The sequence below is a fragment of the Pogona vitticeps genome, chromosome 3, assembly GCF_051106095.1.
Source record: "Pogona vitticeps strain Pit_001003342236 chromosome 3, PviZW2.1, whole genome shotgun sequence".
Lineage (NCBI taxonomy): Eukaryota > Metazoa > Chordata > Lepidosauria > Squamata > Agamidae > Pogona > Pogona vitticeps.
This window is the reverse complement of record NC_135785.1, coordinates 77,383,189-77,407,620: the sequence shown is the minus strand read 5'-3', so window position 1 is coordinate 77,407,620 and position 24,432 is coordinate 77,383,189. Positions and strand designations below refer to the sequence as shown.

At 39.2% G+C, this 24,432-nt stretch overlaps 1 protein-coding gene across 1 annotated transcript in view; it reads left to right on the top strand.

The window, feature by feature from the left end:
- The window catches only part of TCERG1L (transcription elongation regulator 1 like), a 239,728-nt gene extending 215,667 nt beyond the window's left edge, over positions 1 to 24,061 (top strand). The window contains exons 10-14 of the mRNA XM_078390259.1: positions 3,299 to 3,368; positions 8,272 to 8,407; positions 10,212 to 10,301; positions 18,207 to 18,325; positions 22,945 to 24,061. Of these exons, the coding sequence (XP_078246385.1) occupies positions 3,299 to 3,368; positions 8,272 to 8,407; positions 10,212 to 10,301; positions 18,207 to 18,325; positions 22,945 to 23,101 (572 nt within the window). The 3' untranslated portion in view covers positions 23,102 to 24,061. The remainder of the gene's footprint in view (positions 1 to 3,298; positions 3,369 to 8,271; positions 8,408 to 10,211; positions 10,302 to 18,206; positions 18,326 to 22,944) is intronic.
- The last annotated feature ends 371 nt before the right edge of the window (positions 24,062 to 24,432 follow it).

Below are 24,432 nucleotides of genomic sequence, written 5' to 3'. Positions count from 1 at the left end.
TAAACATCTGCATTGGTCCAATATCTCTAGGAAAAGATTGTCAGAAATTCATTTTCTCTGATATTTTTCCTCTTACATATAATCCAAGAAAGCCACAAAGTCTCCAGATATACTCCTACAGACATTCAGCAGGATCATAATGTGCTGCCTTTCCTGGAAAGGACGACCTTCACAGAAAAGAAATGTCTAAATTCCTTGTCTTGGATGGAACTAATAACCTTTTTGAGGAATGGGGGAAGGGTGAAGGAAAAGAACTATGCTCCACTTGGGCCCTTTAATTTGGCCTTATGGTATTTAGGGTTTATTTTAGTTTGTCTTATTTAGGGGCTAGTCGATTTGATCAGAAAGATTAATAAACTAAAAGTCAAACACTGAGTAAGGCTAGAAAAGCTAGATAAATTATAGTTAGAAGTGGGGTGGTAAAAATTTTAGCAAAGGTTTGTAAAAAGTGACTGAAAAAGTGGAATCTTATAAAAACTAAACCAAGGACCAAAAAAAAAGAGGAAAAATCTAAGTTTAGTTCAGGAAACAGAAATAGTCAGTATAATCCTTTGTCAAAGATATGCCAGCTGTAGGGTATTAGGAATAGGTAGAAGCCTCTTCTATTGGCTAATCTCAGAGATCTGCCAGTAGAGTGATCTTGCCCATTTTGCACTGTCAAAGTGCAATCCTAACTAGACAGTATGGGAGAGAGCCAGCTGTGCTGATAATCAGTTAGCTGAAGCTATGTTGAACATGAACTCTCACAGCCTAGGGATTTTGGGAATTATTTAGCTTGATTGTGCTGCCACAGTGACTGGGCTCTTGAGTTTGAGAAGGTTTGGAACTGATATATCATAGCTCCTTCCTCATTCTGCCATCTCTTTTTAGGCTCTTCTGCTGGCAGATTTTAACCAACAAAGTAGATCTGCTGGCAGATTCCCCTTTTCTGAGATTAGACAAGCGGAAGAAGATTCTGCCAACACAATGGCATTTCCACTAGCAGAAAGAGATTTTGGCTCACAGAAAAAGCAACTGTTTATTTCAAACTTATTACACACAGTATACTTTAGAGTTAGGATCTCTGGGTGAGAAAGAAACTGTCTTCCTGTCTGGTTGACGTCAGGAAGAGCAAGAATATAAAAGCAAGAAGAAGAAGATCAGACCAGAGGGGGATATTTGAAATTTTTGGCCCGTCTTTGCCTCCCTCTCTCCCTCCTGTCATTGCCACCCACACTGCCTAAAGTAGATGACAAGATCACGGAGTTTGGGGGATGGGAGAACAGCCAGAGAAATATAAACTTCCACCTTGTGGCTGCAGAAAAGCTCATATAAATAGAATGGGTTTACTCTTTTACCTGACTTCCCTTCTGTTTATGAGACAAGGCATTGCTGGTCTGTGACAATGCCTTATCCCAGTCTTCCACCTCATAAAACAATAGATCAATGTGATACAAATAAGTATCACGGGTATATAAATAGTACCGAATTATTATGCAAGAACTCTAGGTAAATGTTTTCATATGCAGATGTGCTGTTTGCTACATCCTTTGCAATGAATCTGTCTTTGTTCTACAGTATTGCATACTTTATTCATATCTGATTCCTCACAAAGGCCTGTCAGGCAAAGTCGATATAATTGTGGCCAGTCAATTTCTCTTTCTATTCTCAGTATTCAGCTGTTTGTTGTACAATTGAAGGAGGTTCTAGGGTAGTAGGAAGGTAATTTTCTTCTCTTTGATTTTGTGTTGGTGTTTATTTCATGAAGTTTTGTTTAGCAGCTTCCTTTGAAAAAAGTAGGACCATTTTAATCAATGGAACTTACAGAGGAGTTGACTCCCTAAATTGTCATTCATTCAGTGAGCCTACTCAAGTGCCACTTGTTACACTAAGCATCAAGATTTGGGCCATTAAGTAATCCTGGCTGTTTGATGAGGTTGAAGAATAATATATTGTATTATGATTTGGGCAAAGGTGTTAATTTGAAGGTCTGCTATATTGTGCACCTGATTACATTAACTCCATGATTCCCGGTGTCTCTTCATTGATCAACTTTACATTTTTAAAAAATTAGTATGAAAGACAAATAGGTTGATGATTTCCTACTAAAAGTGACTGACAGTGAAATCTGATAACCTGTTTACTCAGACATAAAACCCCCTTGGGTTCAGTGAAACTTACTCCCAAATAAGATTGCAACTTTAAAATCAGAAATCATATTGTCTTTACAAGTCAAACTGATAGTCAGACATCCCATGGAAGTGAGCTAAAAATTCATTACCTGTTCACTTTGATTCAGAGTATGGTTACATTGTCTTTCTTCCTCTCTGTATATGCAGAAAAAATATAGTGCTACAGAACTGCAGCAATAGATAATGATCGTAAACATCACTCTTCCTGTGAAGAACAACCACATTCTACAATAATTTGTTAGAGATGATCAGGGCAAAACAGGAATTGATAGTTTCTTTGGGGACCCTATAAATTAGAGAAGCAATAAGACCTGACTTGATCATGCTTCTCATTGCTATAGAGTGTCAAGTTTAATGGCAAAGAAGCTTTATAGTTCAACTACATGTGGGTGAAAATACCAGCATAAAAAAGTACTTTGATAAATTAGCACTGGTATCAAATCTTTCAGTTTGTCAGTAATAAAATTAAGAAAACTCTTATATTTCACTTTATTTCCTATGTAGATATCAAGCAATGGCTAAATCATTCAGTCAACATCCTGTTACACAGTTACACTAGCAAAAGGAAATGGTGTAACTGACAGTCACCAATTGGTGCTACTTAATAAGTCCCTACTTAGATTCTTCATTGGGCAGCAGTTCCCAGGGTGCATAATGAGATATCTCACTGGGAACTTATTAATTAGCAGCAGTTTGGTGATGTGAGTTATGCCATTTCACTTACATTCATGTAATTATGTATCTGAATTTTGGCCTTTATTTAAAAATCATATCAAAAACTATGTGAAGGTTAGGGTTTTTTTTTTTCTAACTCATTTGTTGCATTTGTTTTTAATAACTCTAACACAGCTTTGCCAATCAGGCACTGTCCGTATGTGTCGAACCACATCTCCCACTGTCTCGTGATATGGGGGTGATAGGAGTGTGATTCAACACATCTGGAAGTTACCTGAGGAAGACTAATCTCGCCTCTCAAGAACTTAATATGACAGTCATTCACTTCCTCAATATTTATGTATAATGAAACATATTATAGCGTCCAGAGAAAGTGAGACTTAAATTCTAAATATAAACTGATTGGTTACAGCACTTTTGTCATTTATCTAACTGTTTGTTATCCCTTTTAGCAGATAAAAGTGATGGCTCTTATCCTGAGGATATAAATGATGACAACTGTACCAAAACAAAGAGAAATAAGTAAGTCACTGTGATACTTAAAGGAAAAGGCTAGATATTGGGGAAAATACAAATTCTTTTCTCTATTTCCTGTTTTTCCAAATTATTGTGTCATAGTTAGTTTTTCCTGTCCTATGGGAAGTGTGTGTGTGTGTGTGTGTGTGTGTGTGTGTGTGTGTGTGAGAGAGAGAGAGAGAGAGAGAGAGAGTTTGTGTTTGTATGTACATGAATAAAACCCAAAGAAATGGTTCAGAATTGCAGAAAAAGAGAACAGGCTAGTTCCAGACTTGACCACTGAAATTAATGGCATCTAAACTAATCCTGACTAACTTCAATCCTCATTGTTTTCAATGTGTCTGCAACATATGACTATATATAGAACTATCACTGTTGTTTTTTTAAAAAAAATCACATGTTTTTGCATAGTTTCCAGGCCAAAACAGGTGTGGATCATTTTCAGTAAGTGAATCTCTTGAGTCCCAATGCCTTTGTTGGAGGAATGTGATCTCTAGAGACTTCTTCTGTGTTGGAATAAGGGAATTTCAACAAGTTCTCAAAACTACTTGTTCAAGTTTATGTAGCACAAATATATGCTATCAGTAGAGCTGTTTCCATAGTCCTGTAAACAAATCCAGCCCTCTGAACAAATCCTGTAGGTGCCAGAGAAACGATACCCGCACAAATTCTGCTACTGATTGGAAGGCAACATATCAGTCTGGCAGAAGAATAGAAAGACTGTACATCTCTGAGAAATACAAAGAGGCTGGGGCCTCCCAGCAGAGGGACCGATGGGGAAGCACAAAAAAATTTGGCAAGCAATAACTGGAGCAACACCCATTGTGACTGGCCATGCCTTGGCCAAGGAATGTGAGGGGGCAGAGGGAGGGCACCTTTGTGTCCGCTTCTGCATGCTGTGCCATGAGGATTCCAACCATTTTCATTCAATGCAATAGAAATTCTTTCCACCACCACCACCACCCAAAAGGTGAAATTTCAGAGAAATTCTCCTGGGTCAGATTAAGGATTCTTGGAATTTGTGAGGCAGCAGTGGAGGTCTATCCAAGTCTTGTATTTCATTTCTGACAATCTTTGTAAAAACCACCAGCCTTCCCAGCTTCTCACACTTCAGTTAAAGCCCAAGGAAAGACACCATAAGGTAGCTCCTCCCACAAGGCTTTTTCAGATCAGGAAGGGTGAGCAGCCAGGGAGCCTACCAGTTAATGAAGATCTGTAGTAAAGATGGGATGGACACAACAAATAAATGCAGCACCTCTGCCCCCATATGATATTATGGTAAACTCATAATAATCCTCTGAAGATGCCGGCCACAGAGACTGGGGAAACGTTAGGAAGAACAACCTTCAGAACACAGCAAAAGAGCCCGAAAACCCCACAACAACCATTAGATCCCGGCCGTGAAAGCCTTCACGAATACAGAGAAGGTGTTGCTGGGAAGCAAAATTGTGTCCATGTTTCCAAACAGTTAGCTTTGTTGGTACCTGCAGTGGAATGAAAAAAATATCAAAATTGTGCTGCAACCACTGTTTAATGGTGAACCCCACATTTAAGAAACTGCTGGAGAGTGGAGAAATTTAAAGAAATTGTCCTTCCAATTTATCCACCCTCAAATAGTGTAGAAAATTTCAAGAGGCCATTAATGCACAGCTCTAATTTTGTGTCTGAAATTCTGTGCCTCTTGAAAGTTTATACATTAAAAAGAAAGCTACCTAAGTCTTACGATTGCTGTGCTCAAGAAAATTCTCATAGCCATGAGCTGTATTTGTTAATGACAATGAGCTAGGATTTGTCTTACTATTTTGATGAACAAATCCGGTATAGTCTTCCATATAGCTTTCCAAACTAACCAACCAGGGCCTAGATATAGTGAAGGACATCAGCTGACAGAACTGTTTTGTAGAGAACCTCATGGCTCACTGATTAAACTGCAGTATTGCAATCAAGACTACTCATGATCTGAGTCTGATCCCAGACTCAAGTAGCTGGCTCAGAGATGACTCAGCCTTCCATCCTTCTGAGGTTGGTGGAGTGTTAACTCAGCTTAGTTGGGGGTGGGGGTGGGGAATGTATAGCCTGCATAACTGAATTGTGAAGAGTGCTTTAAGTGCTATGGGGTGGTATATAAGCAGCATGCTTTGCTTTGCTTTTGTTTGATCACTGGAACTGTGAGGGAGTAATTAGAGGGGAAAAATCACCTCCACACAGAAGCCTCTGTGCACCCCCAAAAAACCTGCTCCAGGGAGCTGAGAAACCATCTGGAGGTGATTTTTGGACAATGCCAAGACTGCAGGGAATAGGGGAGGTATGGGTGCTATAGCACAGCGTCGGATTTAGACCATGACTTGTTTCTCACCAGCAGAATTTGAAATCCAGCCACCTTCCTATCCATTTCTCAGCATAATCTGTAACTTTTTCTTACTTCATTTTATTTCTACATTTAATTTAAGTACAAGTATAAATGCACAAACTGTCCGATAAGTTGAATCAGTTTTAATTAACACTACTAAAAACAGCCTCTTTTCTGTTGCCTTTCTTGATGAATTATTATTCGAGATTCTGATTCATCTCACTGAATATATATATATATAAACAACTCTTTGGGATTGCCAGACATTAGACGAGAAGTTTCATAGATCGTATTGCAGATTATTATTATTTGAGAGAATGAAAATAGCTAATATAATATCCAAGTCTCTGTTCTAACATGAAGAGTGATAATTTTATGCCCTTGGACCTACTAATACCACGTAATGCCCATTCTAGTATAATTTAAGAGTGAAAATGTGTAAGATGCTTATTGATGGCAAGAAAATAATAGGTTAGAACACATATTGCTTCACTGGATAAAGCAGTTTATTAGCTGAAAGCTGATTTTAGCATTTTCCAGTCCAACGATATAGTTTAGAACCCTCTGAGAATAAATATATATTTATATCTAGCAGCTAAACGTGCCTCATCTGTTACAAATGCGATTGATTTGGCTCAATATTCAGACTGCTTTTGTCACTGAAAATTAAATCGTGTTTATGAATCTTTTTTTTTCCCAACTGATGTAGGAATACTGACATGTTTAAATCATTAATTTGACAAAATGGATAGTGAGATATTTTTCACTCCACAATCCCCATAATTCTGTCCTTCCTTTTAAGGACTTCAACAGGAACTCAAATCAATGAATCGGCCCCTTGAATACTTTACAGATGCAATCCAGTTCAATTCACTGAGCATCCCTCTAGTCCTGTTTGATCCAGACCCATATAGGAAAGAGCCTAGTGGATTATTATATTTTATTTAATTTCATTTTGGGAGATGGTGGGTTTTGTTTCAGATACCTTGGGATAAAAAAAAAAAAAGACAAGCAAGTTAGATAGTTATATCACTTCTTCAGGCTAAATATTTTTATCCCAGGATTAGCCACTTCTCTTCATCCTTTCCTGACTAAGCATCTAGAAAATATAGTGACAAACAGAGGTAGCAGCACAGGTTTCTTTTGGGGTGGGGGCAGAGGGGAATCTGTTTGTAACTACAGATAAGAACAACTTATTCATGTGGCTTTGAAGTGAGGTGGCAAATGTTCTAAGATGTTTCTCATGAAAGTCCCCAGAATAGTTTCCTGTAAACTATTCTCCACAAGCCAAGATATGGTTCAAGTGAGTTATCTTTCTTCAAAGCATTTGCCCAATCCAATTCTGTTCTGATTGGAGCAAGGAAAGAATTTTCCTTTGCAGAAAGACCGAATGAGGCCAGAAATAGACATTAGAGCAGATGTTGGAGAAAGGTGACCAAGGCAGTCTTTTGGAGTTTGTGAAAGTAGACTTGAGACGAAACTTCCACTTTAAGTCCTGAAGACCACTCTCCAAAGAAAGCTACCTAATCTGCATACCCCTGGAAGTGAGAGATGATCCTGACTTGCTATCATCAGCTAAGTACCTTCTTCCTGTAATCAAAGGCTGTGTCTTGTTTCTGGCCTCTGTCAATAGATGCTGGATGTCCAAGTCAGGACTGTGCCCCAGTGAAACAAATATAGAACTTCAGCATCATCTGACCTCTGATAGAAAAAAGATTCCTTCATAAGTTTAACTCCATGTGTTCAAATAATGCATGAAGTGGGGTCAAGGCATGAGTGCCACCCTTGATATCCTCATTCTTGTGAGCACCACCCTTAACTTTTATCCTTTCAAGCTACGGATCTGAAGGAGATGTTCTTTGCATTTGGCTAAATGTGCTCAGAATCCCTCATATAATAGTTAGCTCTGTGGGATCAGGATTCTTAGAGTATGGCTACTCTACACAGTTATAGCCATTTGATATGGTTTTAAAATCACGGCTCCATCCGATGGAGCCCTAGGATTTGCAGTTTGATGTTTGATGGTGCATGGAATAATGTGTTAAGTCCCAGTAAGCACCATTGAACTTCAGCAGAAAAACACCTACAAATCCTAAAGTTTGTTAGTAGGAGCCATAAAAGTTAAAGTAGTATCAAATCACTATGAATTGTAGACATGGGAGATTGGAAACACATTCAGTCAAATACATGAAGACTTTCCTTTCAGGGGTTTGGCCTCAATGCATGAAGGCCAGTGGTGACAATACTGGGTATAGGGATGCTGCAGTATTGCCACCCTACCAATGCATTGCTTGAACACATGGAGGAACATTTTTTTGAAAGGGGCAAAAGCCACCTTTTCATGCCTTGAACAATGGGTGAACCTGAAGCCTCCAGAAAAATCCTACACCTTTGTCTAAAAACCTGCTTCTCTGTATACCACATTTAAATGTAGCCAATCTTTTTCAGCTGTGTTGAAAAGATGTGCTGCTTTTATTGAACTCCTTGCTGCTGAGCTTGTAAAGATAACTGAGAGTTACAAATATATTCCCATCCTGCATATCTCTTACATTATTTAAGACTGGAAGATCCTCAAAGCGCTGAGCTAGACAATGTCAAAGTGGAAGAGAAAAATGTGAAAGCCTCGGAACATCAGATTATGCTTCCTTTGGAAGAACGTATTACCCATTTTCGAGATATGCTTCTGGAAAGAGGGGTAAGAAATAAGGCTGGATTGGTTTGATTCTCGTAATTTATGGGAATGTGATAAAATCTCAGTGTTTGCAGTAGGCACGTTGCAACAGTCTAGGTTCCTCCTGCTTTTTCAGTATTGGTTTCTTATCAACATATATGGCTGCTGAATGCTATTATGTTCCTATCATTTGTTGTTCAGAAAGCTAAGTGTTTAAAAGGACACGGGATGAATGTGACTCATGCCCAAATGGCAATAATCTTTTTTTACAGTCTAATCTCAGGCATGTTTATTTATACTTAACTGTGTCACTGTCCTCGTGTAGCACGTCAGTTATTCAGTGGAAATTTAAGGCCGGTCTTCACTGGAGCCATTGGCTGGCTCATCCTAAATTCTGGAATACTTTTTCAGTTCCAGACTGTTTTGCATATGTTTACTGATAAGACTTTAGAGATTGCTCTATTCATAATGAAGAAGTGCAATAAGCAGAACAGATTAGGTGGAGAAACCACCGAAGCCATTATCCAGCTAGCTGGCACACTGATAAATGTCTGGTGATCATGACATTTCTATCTGTAACAAACTTTGTTTTCTGGTGATTACACAGTTTATAAACTTTAACCTTTCAGGTAAAAGGCAGACAGACAGTTAAGCTGAATATTTGTGATTCTCAGTATATTTAATCTTTTTTTTCATAATTGGTTGTCTCCTTGGTACATTATTCTGTACAAATATGGCCTTTTCAGCTTCTATGAGACTACATAGTGTCAATGATGTAGTTAGCTACCCTCAGCTATACCACAGCTAGAGATTGGAAATGTGACACCTGTGGACTACATCTCCCAGAATCCCACAGACAGCATGATCATAGGCTATGTTGGTTGGAGATTCTGGGAGCAGTAGTTCAACAAGGTAACATCTCCACTTTTTAGCAGTAACTGCATGGAAACCATTTCATTGTGTTGTGATATCGTATTGTCTTGGGTCATGAGTGAATGGTGAAATCACGTGGGAAAGGCAACCACATTGGTTTTTCTAATGGGATTTTCACTCTGTCTTGCCCGGATGCAAACTGAATGAGAAAGAAGCTTACAATTCTCTTTCACCTTACAACTGCACATTTCATAAAGAGCTCCCAGTCACATGAGAAAACACACAGGAAAGCAGCCCCCACATTATCAAGAGGGAGCCTTTAAAATGCATTGTTAAGAGATGTGTGGTTTGAAATTAATTGGCAACTGCTACCAAGCTTCCATGTTTTTTACTATGAAAATTCTATTTATTCTCATTTGCTTGCACTCATAGATCACATTAAAGAGAACATAAATTCTCTATCATTTAGCCATGTGGTATAAAGGTTGGAAAAAAATGTGTCCGTTTTCTCCCTCAGGAGAACAGCAGCATTCCCTTATAGAAATGTGAAAGCTGGCTTCTTTTAAATCCTGGACAAGTAAAAATTGAAGACACATGGGACTAAGAGGAAACTGCAATGCTATTCCATGGAGCTAGGCACGTTACTCTGTTGCTGTAGAAGTACGCATTAAATCGTGTGACAAACACTACAAGAAGAACAAGAACAATAAACAGGTCTGAGCAACTGAACCAAGTCAGGATGATTCAGACTCATCTAAATCAGATTGATCTGTGTTCGGTCTGAATTAGGCAGCATCATTCCAGCTGCAGTAAAAGAAAGCCAGGCAGGGTCTTGTCCAAAACGTTGCAATTGTGCATGCCTGCATGAGGCTCCATTATATTAACTGCCGCAGACTGATTAATCCCTGAACATTTAGCAAATTGCGTCTGTCTCTGTTGTCACATATGCCTTCAGGTCTCTGCATTTTCTACATGGGAAAAAGAGTTACACAAAATAGTCTTTGATCCACGTTATCTTCTACTGAACTCAGAAGAACGTAAACAGGTGAGTTTATTTGTTTGTTTTTGCCATTCATAGGCTGCCCGCTAACTTTGTTCACTGTGTGGCTCCCAAACATTACACTGGGAAGCACGATACTAAAGTGCAACTTCATAAAACTACAGCAAAGACAGAGACAAAATCAGTTTCATAGTACGGCTAAAATAGTATATACATGTAGCTAAAAATGCAGAAGATTAGAACCACAAATTATTAAAAAATTTAGAATCACAGATTATTTTGAAAAGCCTGGAACAATTAAAATAAAACAATACAAAAAAAATCACCTTGCGCAAAAATCACATTGCATAAATAAAATTCAAAGTAAGCCTCTCTAGGGCAAGGAAAGCATTCCACTAGTATGCTACCACTAAGAAGGAATTCTGTCCCATACATAGTCCCTCCAAGTTTCTTAACAATGCATGCTATTTTTCAATTCAAGACCAACTCACAGTCACACTTTTAAAGCTGTGGAAATACTATTTATTCCCATTTACTTGCAACCATAGTTTACATTAAACCACATTCATCATGTTATGATCCAATATCATCTTGGACTGTGAATAAATGGTGCAACCATGTGGACAAAAGTAACCTTATTGGTCTTTTGCAATGGGATCTTCACTCTCTATTTTGGATGGATGCAGACTGAATGGGACAGAATCTTATGGCAACTGTACGCCTATAATGAGAAGAATGTCTTTCTTTGGTGCCAGTTCTAGAAGGTGTTGTAAGTCTTCACAGAATTGGCCAATTTCAGCCTCTTTAGCATCAGTAGTTGGTGCCTAAACTTGGATCACTATGATGTTGAAAGGTCTGCCTTGGATTTGTATTGAAATCATTCTATCATTTTTGAGATTATATCCCAGGACAGCTTTTCCCACTCTTTTGTTGACTATGAGGGCCACTCCGTTTCTTCTACAGGATTCTTGCCCACAGTAGTAGATATGATAATCGTCTGAATTGAATTTGCCCATTACCGTCCATTTTAGTTCACTGACACCCAGAATGTCAATGTTTCTTCTTGCCATCTCCTGTTTGACCACATCCAGTTTTCCAAAGTTCATAGATCTTACGTTCCAGGTTACTACGTATGCAGTATTTTTCTTTGCAGCATTAGACTTTCCTTTCACTTTCAGGCGTGTCCGCAGCTGAGCGTCCTTTCAGCTTTGGCCCATCCACTTCATTAGCTGGAGCTACTTGTACTTGTCCTCCACTCTTCCTCAGTAGAATGTTGGACACCTTCCCACCTGAGGGGTTCATCTTCCAGCATCATATCTTTTAGCCTTTTGTTTCTGCCCATAGAATTTTCTTGGCAGGGATACTAGAGTGGCTTGTCAGTTCTTGCTCCAGGTGGATCACGTTAAGTCACAACTCTCCTCTGTGACCTGTCCATCTTGGGTGATCCTGCATGGCATAGCCCATAGCTTCTCTGAATTACTCAAGCCCCTTCGCCACGGCAAGGCAGTGACCCATGAAGGAGTATTATATTACATACCTCAATAAATGGTATTGATGGTAGTAGTCAAAATCTTTTAACTCAAATGCTTATTTTGAAGCAGCACTGTTAAACTGCAGTGCCACAGCCAAAACTCTGCTCATGGCCCAGCTTCCATCCCAGCTAGCCAACTCAAAATTTGCTCAGCCCTCCATCCTTCTGAGGTCAGCAAAATGAATACCCAGTTTCCTCGCAGAAGGGGGCAATGTGTAGCCTGCATAATTCAATTGTGAACTGCCCAGTGAGTCCTTTAAGCGCTATAGTATATAAACGCTATATAAACACCACACTTTGCTATTTCTCCCTCTTCTTCTGTGTTATAAACAGAAGATCTTGCAATGGGACATCCTTGAATGCACCAGCAAAACAAAAGCAGGTGGACTTTTAGAGTGGACCATTGGTCCAGATAGGCGGGATAAAAATCAAATAAATAAATCAATAAATAATAAAATTAGACTTCAGCATCTCAAAGTGGAAACTAACAATAACTTCAAAAATATTACTTTGTAAATCAAAGGGGACCCTCTATTTCCTTTCAGTGATTTAAGCAAGGGCATAGTCTAGACCTTGACTACTCAATCAAGCTTTATTGTGCCTTGCATTTATCAAGCATCCACATGATGTAGTAAAATTACTTAATGAAGAGTTGATAGAGCTTATACTATGGCTATTAGCTTTGAAACATTGGTGACATGGGCCTCATTTGTGGAATATATTGCATACTCAGAGAAAATGGTTATGAAAAGCAATTTTTATCTATTCTTTATAGAGAAGATTGAAGTTGTGTTAATATATTTGGAGGCAAAAAGAACCTAATACTCAAGGAAGATATTTATGAAGTGTTATAAATGTTGTTCTAACGGTCAGTTGGAAAGATATACTGTATATTGCTGGATTAATTTCCTCACCTTTGGTAACCTCTCCTTTGGACAGGCAATGCAAAAGAACTTAACATTAAAGACAGGTAAAAGCTAGAAGAAATATTCAGTGACCAAATTCTCATTTCTAAACTAGGCTGCTTCATATCTTTGGGATTTGTAGATCAATGGCTACATTCTATTAGAATTTGAGAGGAGGATGAAGAGAGGCTTAGTGGAGACTGCCAGAGTCAGTCCATGCATTATATGGAATAAAGTAATAGGCTGAAGTACATACATTCTCCAGTGCACAAGTCCTGATGAGAAGCATCTGATATCAGAGGTTTGTTAGTAGTGGTGGATTTATATGTGGGGTAAAGATCTTTAGAAGGACGTGGAGTATGATGGGCATGGAAGTCACGTGGGTTGATTTATGAGGTGATCTGAGCTTTACAAAATTATTTGAAATGAAGGTTTCCTACTCATCTGAGTGATCACTGACAGAACAGTTGCCACAAACTTTCTGCATTGTCAGTCTCGCCACTAATGTCCCTCCTGCAGCATCTGACAAAGGAAGGGAGCGATGGTTGCTCCAATGGTGCAGAAGGTGTGTGGCAACTGTGTCTTTGATCTGGAATTAGCTAGGCAGCACAGATTCACTTTTGAAGGTAAAAGAAAATGGAAGACACCCTTGGACTACAGTCCTGTAACAATACACAAGTACTCCATCTGCAGTGCTCAGAATCCCTGAGGGGATCTCTCCCTCATTCTTAATTAAAAAAAAAAAAGCTCCAATGAAAACATTGGAGAAATGTTGCAGAACGCACTGCAAGCAGAAGATAAAATGTTAAAACATAGGACTTCTTGGCAGATTGTGCAAGGTATTATTTACTCTCTTCAAGTAAATATGGGATATAGAAAGGGAAGGTTTGTTACTATATCTATTGCAAAGGCTTCTCCATAAACAAAAAAGAAGATTACACACATTATTTTTTGGTTGCCAGAACAGCCATCAAGTCAGATTTGAACTTTCACAAGGGAGAAGATGATTAAGGACAATTCTCCTGTCTTCTTCTTTTTTGATTAAAGACAAAAAATTCTGCCGTTTTTCCAGCAATAGTTCCAGCAACAAGCTTACAATTCTTTATTGATCTTATGTCCCAGCTAGCTGGTATCACCACTGTCCACCTTGATTTAGCAATGCTGACAGCAAAGGAATAAACAAGCATGAGGAAATGTTAGATCTGGAAACAACACCACGTTTAAGGGATCAAATGTGGCAATAATGAGTCATTTATTAATTTTAGTTTAATGTATTTCTCTATTTTTGACCTAATGGAGGACTGTTTCCTGGAACTACTAAAATATGCCTCTTATTATATTACTCTCTGGCACTCTCAGGAAGGGAGAAATAAAATGCATTGGCTGTTGTTTTTCTAAAAGAACCCCATCAGATTTTCAGTAAAAAAAATAATGAAAAGAAAGCATGGGTCTGCCAGCAGCAAATAACCCATTAACTGTTGCTCTTTGAAAAAGGTGAATATGATCCAGCTGTCTGCCCGCAGATCCCCCTCAAATAAAGAGTTGGACTTATCAGCTGTTTCACATGGAGGACTGACTGAGGGAAACGACAACCAGTAGTTCCCCCCATTTTCCAGGGAACTGATTAACACAATTAATTTCTTTGCAGCAGCTATTTGTACACCTCAGCTGCTGCCCTGCGATGCTGTGCTGGGCTTGAAAATTACACGAACAACATCCAGAGTGATAGGAAGCAGACTTATATTAAGTTATTATTTTCAGAGGGCTGAGCACATGGTTGGTTGCCCAGCACTGGAGAAGCACTGGCCAGCTGGCATGTGCATGGCCAAAGGGAAGTGAAAGTCACAACAGCACCAAAGGAAAAAGAGGTAGAGCAGAGGATGGGTTGGGCTGGCTTCACCAGCATGAATGTGATTAGGGTTCTGGACCTTTTAAGGTTTGGGCCAGCATGGCAGCAGGCAGGATGTAGTGGTAAAGCCTTTGGATAAGCATTGATGTATTCTGTGGCATTAAGAGGCAGCTAAGAGACTCAGATGCAGGTAGACCTGACGGGAATAGACACATCAACGTTGCAGCCATTTCCAAAGCACGATGCCTTGTACCTGTCACCATTTCTCCAACCACTTAGTCCCCCTTTGAAAAAAACTAGAATCCTTGATGGCAATAGGCAACTGCTTCATAGCGGCAGCAACGACACTCCAAGGTTTTAAGTGGGATTCTTATTTAGGCCCTACCAGGAGATCCTTGGTGTTCCCTACTGGTCTTGCATCCAAGTACTACTCAGACACAAGCCTGTCTATTTTTAAATTGAGTAAAGATTAGGCATATTCAGGGCAGTGTGGTAATCTATTAGTATGTGGCTATTACACCTAGCTGGGAATACGTGCTTAAGCCTCACATATTTTCTGAGGGTTGAGCAAAACCCAGAAAAAGACCCCGAAGAGGAGAAATCATATGTTCTGGGCACTGCTTTCTACTGCCTAGGAAGTGAAGAGAACTGGAGAGCCCTCCAGTTATTTGAGCCTCTGGATATATTTACCACATCTTATGCTGTAAGCCAGCAAACATTCACCCACATCAGTGACCCAATGCTAACAGTGCTTATCACACATTGAGTTCTGGTCTAGGGAACACTAAACCATGTTAGGGATCAACTGAACACATGGGCATGCACTAGAGACACCTCCAACATGGCCAAAAGAGGTCCCACACATATACCATGAACACTGATGCCACTGCAAGCCATGGTTGACAGGACTTCATAGGCATAACCCAAATATTTTACAATCTTATCAACTTCCCCATGTAGAAATAAAAGACCGGGAGGGGATTATAAGCCTTAGCTCCTGTGTTATAATGCTAATAAAGGTATACAATTCTGCAGTATGTAGCTGGGTTCTTTTCGGAGGCCGTGCAAGCTGTTGGTTTTAGTATAGTTCCCCTCATAAAGGAGATCATGTTATAACACCTGGTTAAATTAGGATTTTAATCTTTTGGTGAGAAATACAATGTAGATTTTTAATGTCCAAATAGTATCTGTTCTTGTCCTTCACAGTAACATCTGTTGGTTGTGGCCATATCGAGCTGTGTGACAATATCTTGATTCTTTATTAGTCAAGTTGAATGATATTTTGGAGATATGCTTTCAGCATACATTTTTCCCCTCCATAAAATGTGTATATCATTAACACTACATTATAGAATTAACTGGGTCAATTAATGCAGGGGTATCTACACAGACTACCAGCAGTTTTTCATACAGAGAGCTCTTTCCCCGCTGGGAAAGTGTCCACAAAGAAATGAACATAGGATTTTGTACATATGCTGTTCTACTGACCCCACCCTATCAAGTAGAATACCCTTTGCTACACAAGAGTCCCCAGATCATTTCACTTGCAAATATACTTGCTTGAGAAACCTCATGAATCTTGCAATTGGTCTTATAAACCAAAGATTTTTCCCCTCATTTGTCACACCAGTGTGCAAATCAAACAAGTCATTCATTGTGATGATTTGATTAGCCAGGGAGCTGCTTTGTTACTTTTGGGGGTTTCAATGCTACTGTTCCCAGCAACCTCCTGTTCTTTTAACCTCTAATTACTGACAACATCAAGTTACTCAGTAACTGAACATCAGTAGGATACCGGGCCCACAAAGCCTATAATTTACATTATTTAGAACGAAGCCTATACTTTGTATCAGTTAGGACAACCATCATGCTCTTTTCCTTCCAGTTTTTTTCAGAAGGCGGCAGTTATTCTGGAACTAAGTGGGTCAGAATTGGACTGCGGACTGAACTTTCTCTTGTTTTATTGGCATTTTGCTTCATCTTGCACATCAATTACAGTGAAAAGGTCACAGCAGATTAATAACGATTACTCTACAGATATAGAAGGAATGATACCATGAGCCTTGGGGAATGTACACTGTGAGTAAAGAGGCAGAGAGAACTAAAATTGTCTTTGGGAAAGCAGCATGGTTTTGCAGGCAGATATTACCTGTCAAGTCAATTAGTGTTAGTTATGAGCAAGAAGCACACAATTATCTCATTTACATACATACTGTTTCTTTCTTGAAGTGCCTTTATGAACCTAGGAAACTGCACAGTAGTGAGTCAAATATAAGTTCACTGAGCTCAGCATTTCATCATCCAATTTGTAACTAGCCCTGGTGTCCATAGCTTGGTGATGTATTAAGAATTCTTGCTTGAAAGCTGTAGTGCACTCCTCTGAATAACAGCAGAGAGTTCTGGGTAACTTATAAAGCTAGAAACCCTGGTATTCAGTAGGATGGAGTCACAGCACTCAACGTGGTATCAAACTGCTGTACCTGTGTAGTGTCGATGCAATTCAAACAATGCAACATCATAGCTCATTACATCACATTTCAGTTCTAGACAGTCTCAATGTGGCAACTGTCCAGCAGCTGTACAGCAGCAATCAGAGCTGGGAACCATTGTGAGTAGGTCCCTTGTCTTAAAATTTAAAAAAAAATTGAGAGGAGTTGAATGCATTTGCCTCGTTTAAGGCAAAAAGAAACACTTCTCCTGCTCTTTCCCCATGACAGCCGATGCAATTAATAAACACTGCTCATTGTACCAAATGAATGTGTATGTTATTACAGTGTTTGTAGTCACTGTATCTTTGTTTCTTATTCTGTCCTCCAGAATAACAACTTGCCAGTGACGATGTTACTGGCAATGTGTTACTTCCAAGCATTGGAAAAAGAGGACCAATTAGAGTAATGGTTGGAAGGTCAATTTGGTTAAAATATATCAGTTCTAAAAATAGGAGCATCACCCTCTCCCATTCTCTACCCATTAGACATAATCAGCTGTAATAATTGATGTCTAAAGAATCAAAGCCAAAAAGGTGGAGGCACAGAATGACACGGATTCCTTAGTTTCTTTCAGCTGGTAACAAATCAGCTGAAAGAGCTTTTTTAAACTCGATTCTCTGTTATGGTATAAAAAAAGGTACACTTTCCATTGACCTCAGAACCTAATGAGCAGCACAATTCTGCATTGGATACAGGGTTTGTCTAGAAGAAAAAGACAAAATAAAATCTCTGGGACCTTAACTCGTTGAGGTGAATGCAAGCAGTCTGAAATCCATTGACTTTTAAAAGGACTTCAAGATACAAATTCAGCTGATAGAGAAACACAAACATAATTATTGAAGAGGACCATCTTGGACAGAACTGGGAGACTTGCTCCCCTCTAGATGAGGGACCACTTCTGTGACCTTTCACGATTGCATATACTTGCTATGGCTGATGGGAGCTATAATCCAACAACATCTGGAGGCCAGAGGGTCTCCAGATCTCATCTAGTAATTTGCCTTTTAGCTGTGCTCATGCCATCATCAACTCACTAAAATGAGTTACTGAAGGAAATCATCATCTATATCCTGCTTTTATCATCTTATATGGAATGAACTAACTAAATGGAATATATTGAACAGGTAAATGGTTTGCTAATGTAAACTTTTCTTCCTATTTTCTTCCTTGCTTAAGATATTTGAGCAGTTTGTCAAGACTCGAATTAGAGAAGAATACAAGGAAAAGAAAAATAAGCTACTACTAGCCAAAGAGGAATTTAAAAAGCTGCTAGAGGAATCTAAATTGTCACCAAGGTATGCATTTACAGTACTTTCTGAATGAGTTCCTTTCTGTGAAATATAAGTTTTAACCTCCCCATACAAATATATATATATTTGGGCCCCTCACCCCAGCACTCCATGAGGGCTTGGTTTCATTCATTAGGCCCTTGTTGCCCACTTTCCTTAACTGGATCTCAAATCCCTTCACTGATCCACCACATACCCTGTTCAGTGCTGGGGCTGAGTTCACACCACTGACCTCAGCAAGCAGTGCCCCTCAGAGAAGGCGAGTAATACTGGGCCAATAGAGGTCCCTTTGTCCAAGGAGCACATCCTGCTAGGTGCTGCAGCCACTGGTAGTACCTCTTCCTCCCCCAGTGCTTATTCTGAGTATCTGTGGGTTGTCCAGGTCATGGCTCAGTCTGATGCCTGGGCTGCTGTTGTGGACAGCAATCGTCTTTCTGAGGTGGACCTGATCTATTTGCCAGTCCATGAGCCCTGGAGCAGTAGGGGCTAGTTCTTACCCAGGACACAGAATGAGAAGGGGCTCCTTGCAGGCCTCTGCCCATACCTCTGATCTCAAGTCTGATGACAGCAATGAGTTGTCCTCCTTGTCTTCTTCCTCTTTTCCCTTTAAGCCCAGAGCCCACCATTCTGCCCCTGCCATGTCCTCACACTCCAGATGTGGCTCATATTTCTCCAGATTCCCACATGGAGGCCCACTTCTTTCCTCACACTAAGGCCACCTTGCCACCGGAGTCTCAAGGTAGTCCATCAGGGGTGTGTGGGTTAGAAGGGGATAGCCTACTGGAAATAGGCAGAGCATCCTCCTCACAGAAACTGAGCTAGGTTTGTCAATTTTTGTGATGGCCTAATTCACAGATTTGGTGGGGAGATGCCATTTTTAAATGTTCCTCCATGGTATCCAAGAAGAATCTTCCCTTCCAAAAGATAACTTTGGGTAGCAGGAAAGGTAGCTTCTATTTCACCTGTTGTCTGGTGTGCTGCTTCCTTCTTGAAAATATTTTATCTTTTCCACCATAAATTGCTGTCAAGGAAACTGCCAGGGTCTTGCCTCAAGGAAATATTTTCTACAAACCAGAAATCAAACTATGTTTGAAAGAGTTCTAGTGAGTTACACCTTATCCTTGAAAATGTATAAGAAGGAAGACACTTTCTCACACTCTTTTACCTTCACAAAACGTGAAGAAATGGTTAAATTTATCATTCCTGTCAAGACAAACTGTTTAAACACATCAAGGCAACCTGTCATATACTCATTAAACCCAGTGAGTTTTCTCACTTCAAACATGAGAATGAGTCAAGAGCTTTTACTCCGTCAGAGGCTTTTTTTAACATTTTGAGCAAGTTGTCTCTGTACAAAACTAGTGTTCTTTTCCCTTGCTAACTAAGCAACAGGCAAATGGCAAGCACAGAAAAACTGGCAGACCGATTTAAAAGATACAAGGAACCCATCCAGTTCTTTGATTTTCTTTTTTTAAAAAGGCCTTGCAGAATTATCATTTTTTATTCAAAAATCAGTATTGCATGTGTGAAAACTCTAGCTGAAATTGACCAAAAAAAAGAGCTTGTCTTTTTTTAAGTAAAGTGAAAAATTGGTATTTTTAATTCTCATGTGCAAGAATAAGACACACAAGGATTTACATCCTTGGCATTCACTTTTTCCCATTTCAAGTGAAACTTTAGTGGGTTCAAACCAGTGCAAATTTCTTATATTTTTTTCATTCTCACTTTTCTATCCCCACCTTCTTCATTCTGCAAGAAAAACTAAATTTTCTGTCCAGGAGCATTTAAGTATATTAAATATGTATGTAGTGTGCATAATTTATATTGAGCGTATCATCTGATGTTTATAGTCACAGGATGTCCCCATTTTTGTCCATCAAACATCAGAGCCAGTACAGTGACCAAGTTCTAATTGGTAGCAATGCAGCACAGAGCTAATCTACATATATTACTCTGCTGTATTTAATACTCTGAACAATTAAAAATCCATCATACAACTTCACTGTGTTTGCCAGTAAGAGATTGAATTGTGATTAGTATTTGCATTATGCTCAAGTACAATAAGGGTGTTCATGAAGCACATTCAGGAAAACATTGTTTTTGCTGATCTTTTGACAAAACCCGAACTGCATTTATACAAAATGTATCATTAGGTTGCTGCATGCACTATAAACACAGGATTATACATTGTTGCGTGCTTGCTTTCCTGAGCTATTTATCTGTAAGCGTTGGCAGAACAGTAAAACATGTGGTTCTTTTTTGTGTATGATTCTGTCATTTATGAATCATCAGGGTAGATTTCTTATTACAGTGGAATTTCAAGTTATAGAGATAAAGATCTTGCTAATGTTTTGAACAGCTATACAGATCTTCAGATATTGAAGTACACAATATATTTTAAGCTTCCCATGCTGATTATAAATAATCCTGTGGTAACCTAAGTCAATATGCAACAGCACTATTCCACTGGGACAAATGACATTACATTCACTAGTAGATCATGTGCCAGAAGGAATCCAGTGCCATTTGTTGTTGCACAACTATTTGTGCAAACAATTGCAGAACTGGTTGGCAAACCAATTGCACCCTTGTCTGAAAACATCTCTAACAACTGCTTTGTGTTTTGATGAGAGGTGGTTAACTGATGGAAAAAGAAGTTAGCTTCTGGAATTTTCCTTTGCTTGGTATTACTTTGTGAATGGTAGTGAACACAAGAGGGTATTTTGTAGACCATCTTGACTGTTGTCATGGATGTTGTCAACCTTCAGGCTGAGCCTTGGCTATGTAAAGTTTGACAACTTTTTTTTCCCCTGCTGGCAAAGTGGGCACAATATTGTGCAGCAACATCAGGCTATTTCCTTCGGGTTTGAATCATGGATACAGAAGCACAATATCGCACATTCATAAACCAAAGGATTTATTTTAAAATAATTGAATATTTTTGGTAGGGATATATGGCAGGAATACAGGCTGCATAGCAACAAATCATGACGTCTTGCATCGTGTATTAGAAACCTATGAGCCAGTTCAATTGTTAAAATATCCTTTGAACTGTAAATTCCATGCAACTTTATGTCATTCCTAGACATCAGCATTGGATAATCATAGCAAACACAATGTTTCTGACTATCATAAGCACTTAGAGGCAAAATAAAAACTAGAGATGAGGATATTTGTATAGGGATATCCCTGGCACAGCTGGACCACGGGACCGGACCATCCACTCACGCGTCTTGCCATGGCACCAGTCCCACTCATCCTTCTAATAGTGCCTGGAGCTCCGCTCTCTTCCTGCTCAGCTGGCCATGCAGCAGCCATGCGGGGAGACTCGTCCTCCCCCCCACCCGCCAGCAGGAAGGTTTTTGGGTTAGTACAGTTTCAGCTGGCTTAATGTTAGCCAACCATCAGTCATTATGGCTAATTAAGATTTTGCCTGTTCACGAAGAACTCCCAATGAGCTCGGTGAGACCTACACCTGAGCAGACATGTATACCACTACATTCTTACAGGTAGGGATGCATTTACTAACTGGCCCACTTTACTGAAATTTTACCTTAAATTTTGAGAATTTTATCTAATTACTCTGGAGAATCCATGATGGCCTAATTATTCATCAAGCTTCCTGAAATTGTTAAGTCTACATAGTATAGAACTAAAAAATAACTGAGAGTGTGATCAAATGGCACTTTGTCCCACAGTTTGTACCATTTCAAAAACAGGCTGGTTCATTTTTCAGGAACCACATGACAATACAGGTAATCACAAACTAGCCTAACCCTTATCCATACCTCCTTGCATCTTTTTGAGTCCCTGGCAAAGGGACTTGTTGTTTTAGTGTGGACAGGACCACTCCATTTTGGTTCAGTTTCAGCATGTGTGTTTGCCAGTATCAAACACAAATGGATCTGTTAGCTGACACTTCATTTAGTCATGTTGCTGTAAGATCTAACCTTTTTTCTTTCTTTCTCTTTAAAGGGAAGAATGGGCTAAATAGGGTCACTAGAGGTCTGATGGGGTATCCTGTCCAAAAAAACACATAATATGCAAGGATCAGCCCAAATGTCATACTGCACCTCAAAGCAACCCTATTTACAGTAACCCAATAGTGACCATCTGGCTATCAAGTTGCACCCTTTATATAAGAAGCCATGGAAATCTATGGGCATTTGAAATGCTGACTTTAGTCTTTCCATTTTTATCATTGCTGATGACAAGAAGATGCAGTTACAATAACTGCGGTAGGGGAAAAAAGGTTGGATTAGAGAGGGCAATAACCACCGGTTCAGTGGTTTGACCTAGTTTGTTCACCATTGCAACAGGTGCCCAGTGGTTCAGCACCATCCCCCCCTCTGGTGGTTGCCCACTTGGAGGCAGGGTCCCATCTTCCCTGCCCCACCTCCTCCAGCTGCTTCCTCTGAGCTAGCGAGGGGGGACACTGAACCACTGAATACCTGATGTGACATTAAACAAACCAGGATGAGCCACCGAACTGCCAGTTCATGCCCATCTATAGGTTGGATATGTAAACAAAGACGAAAAGAAAATATGAAAATATATTAGAAAGCCAAGAGCATTGTGACATTGTAGCTTGATTATTTCCTCTTTGATTCTTTCTCCTGCTCCAGGACAACATTTAAGGAATTTGCAGAGAAATATGGTACAGATCAACGGTTTCGACTCGTGCAGAAGAAGAAAGACCAAGAGCAGTTTTTTAACCAATTCATACTTATCCTTAAAAAGAGAGACAAAGAGAACAGAATAAGGCTGCGGAAAATGAGATAAAAAGGAAATCTGCCATAAGAATGCAAGTCAAATACTGTGGAATCTACAGTGGAGGAAGTGAATGGCATGCATTTTTGTGTCTTTTTTTTTTAGTTTCAAAACCCGGTGATGTAAAGAAAATCCAGATAACTCGAAGAGCCTCCTGTGCACAGGAAGACTCTGTGAAAAGTTCAAGGCTGTGTTGCAGAAATCTGCGGGATATTTCATTCTCAGTGACTTAATGTTTCATATTGAAGCTCTCTTTTGTACAACATTCAAGTTTGATGCATTTCTAATTATCATGATATGTCAGCCCCTTAATTGTTTTAATTATGCAAATTACTTGTAATATACACAAATTTGAAATCCAGTGTGATTTGTAATTAAGCAGAAGCAGATGTCATCCATAGCACTCGCAAGACTTTTTTTAACCATTTAAGAATTACATATATAAATATATCTATAAGGCTGTACTCCTGTGCACACTTACTTGAACGTAAGTACCATTGAACACATGGAAACTTAATTCCAAGTGAATGTGCTCAGGATTCTGCCACACAGCAATGTTTTGACAACTTTGTACATTAAACATAAATGGTTCAAAGGTCCAGTGGTATTGAGGATATCATTACTCAGTGTTCATAGGTCTAAGTCTAGTTTTCTGAGCAGTAGTAGTAATAGGGTATTTACTGTAAATCATAGTGAAGAGTGTGAAAACCTTGGCATTTTTTCCTGTAGAACAATGTATAAATCTTTTTTAAAAATGCTTTGTAAGTAAATTATTTGGGATGATGCTCGAAGCACACTGAAAAGAGCAGCACTTCTCTACTAAAAGCTACCATAAAGAAGTTATTTTGTAAACTCATCCTATTAATATTTGAGTTATTTTTATTGTATGCGGAGAGTTTGCATGAGATTAGTCTCATCTTTGTACAGACAAATATTTTAACTTTTTTTTAATTAATAAATATTTTAAGACTACTGACCATTTTAGTTTTCTGCTATAAAATACTTAAACTGGAAGCCCAATTTGGTAGTCTCTAGCTGTTTTGGATTGTGATTCTGAACATTCCTAAGCGTTGGTCATGTTGCGTGGGACTTAGGTGGACTGCAGTTAAAGGAATTTAAAGGCACCATCTTGGAGCGGGGGTGGGTGGGTGATCACATGCCTGCCTAGTTGCGACAAGTATGAATTGCTTGTCAAGCTGAGAAAGTTATTCAAAAGGGGAAAACTATTCTTTTTTGTACTTTAAGTTGACTGGGGGAACCCCATCAGTTAATAAGTTACATTTTGTGAACTTGTACTGTATTATTCCATAGCTTCATTCTCATGAAAAGCAAGTGAGATGGCA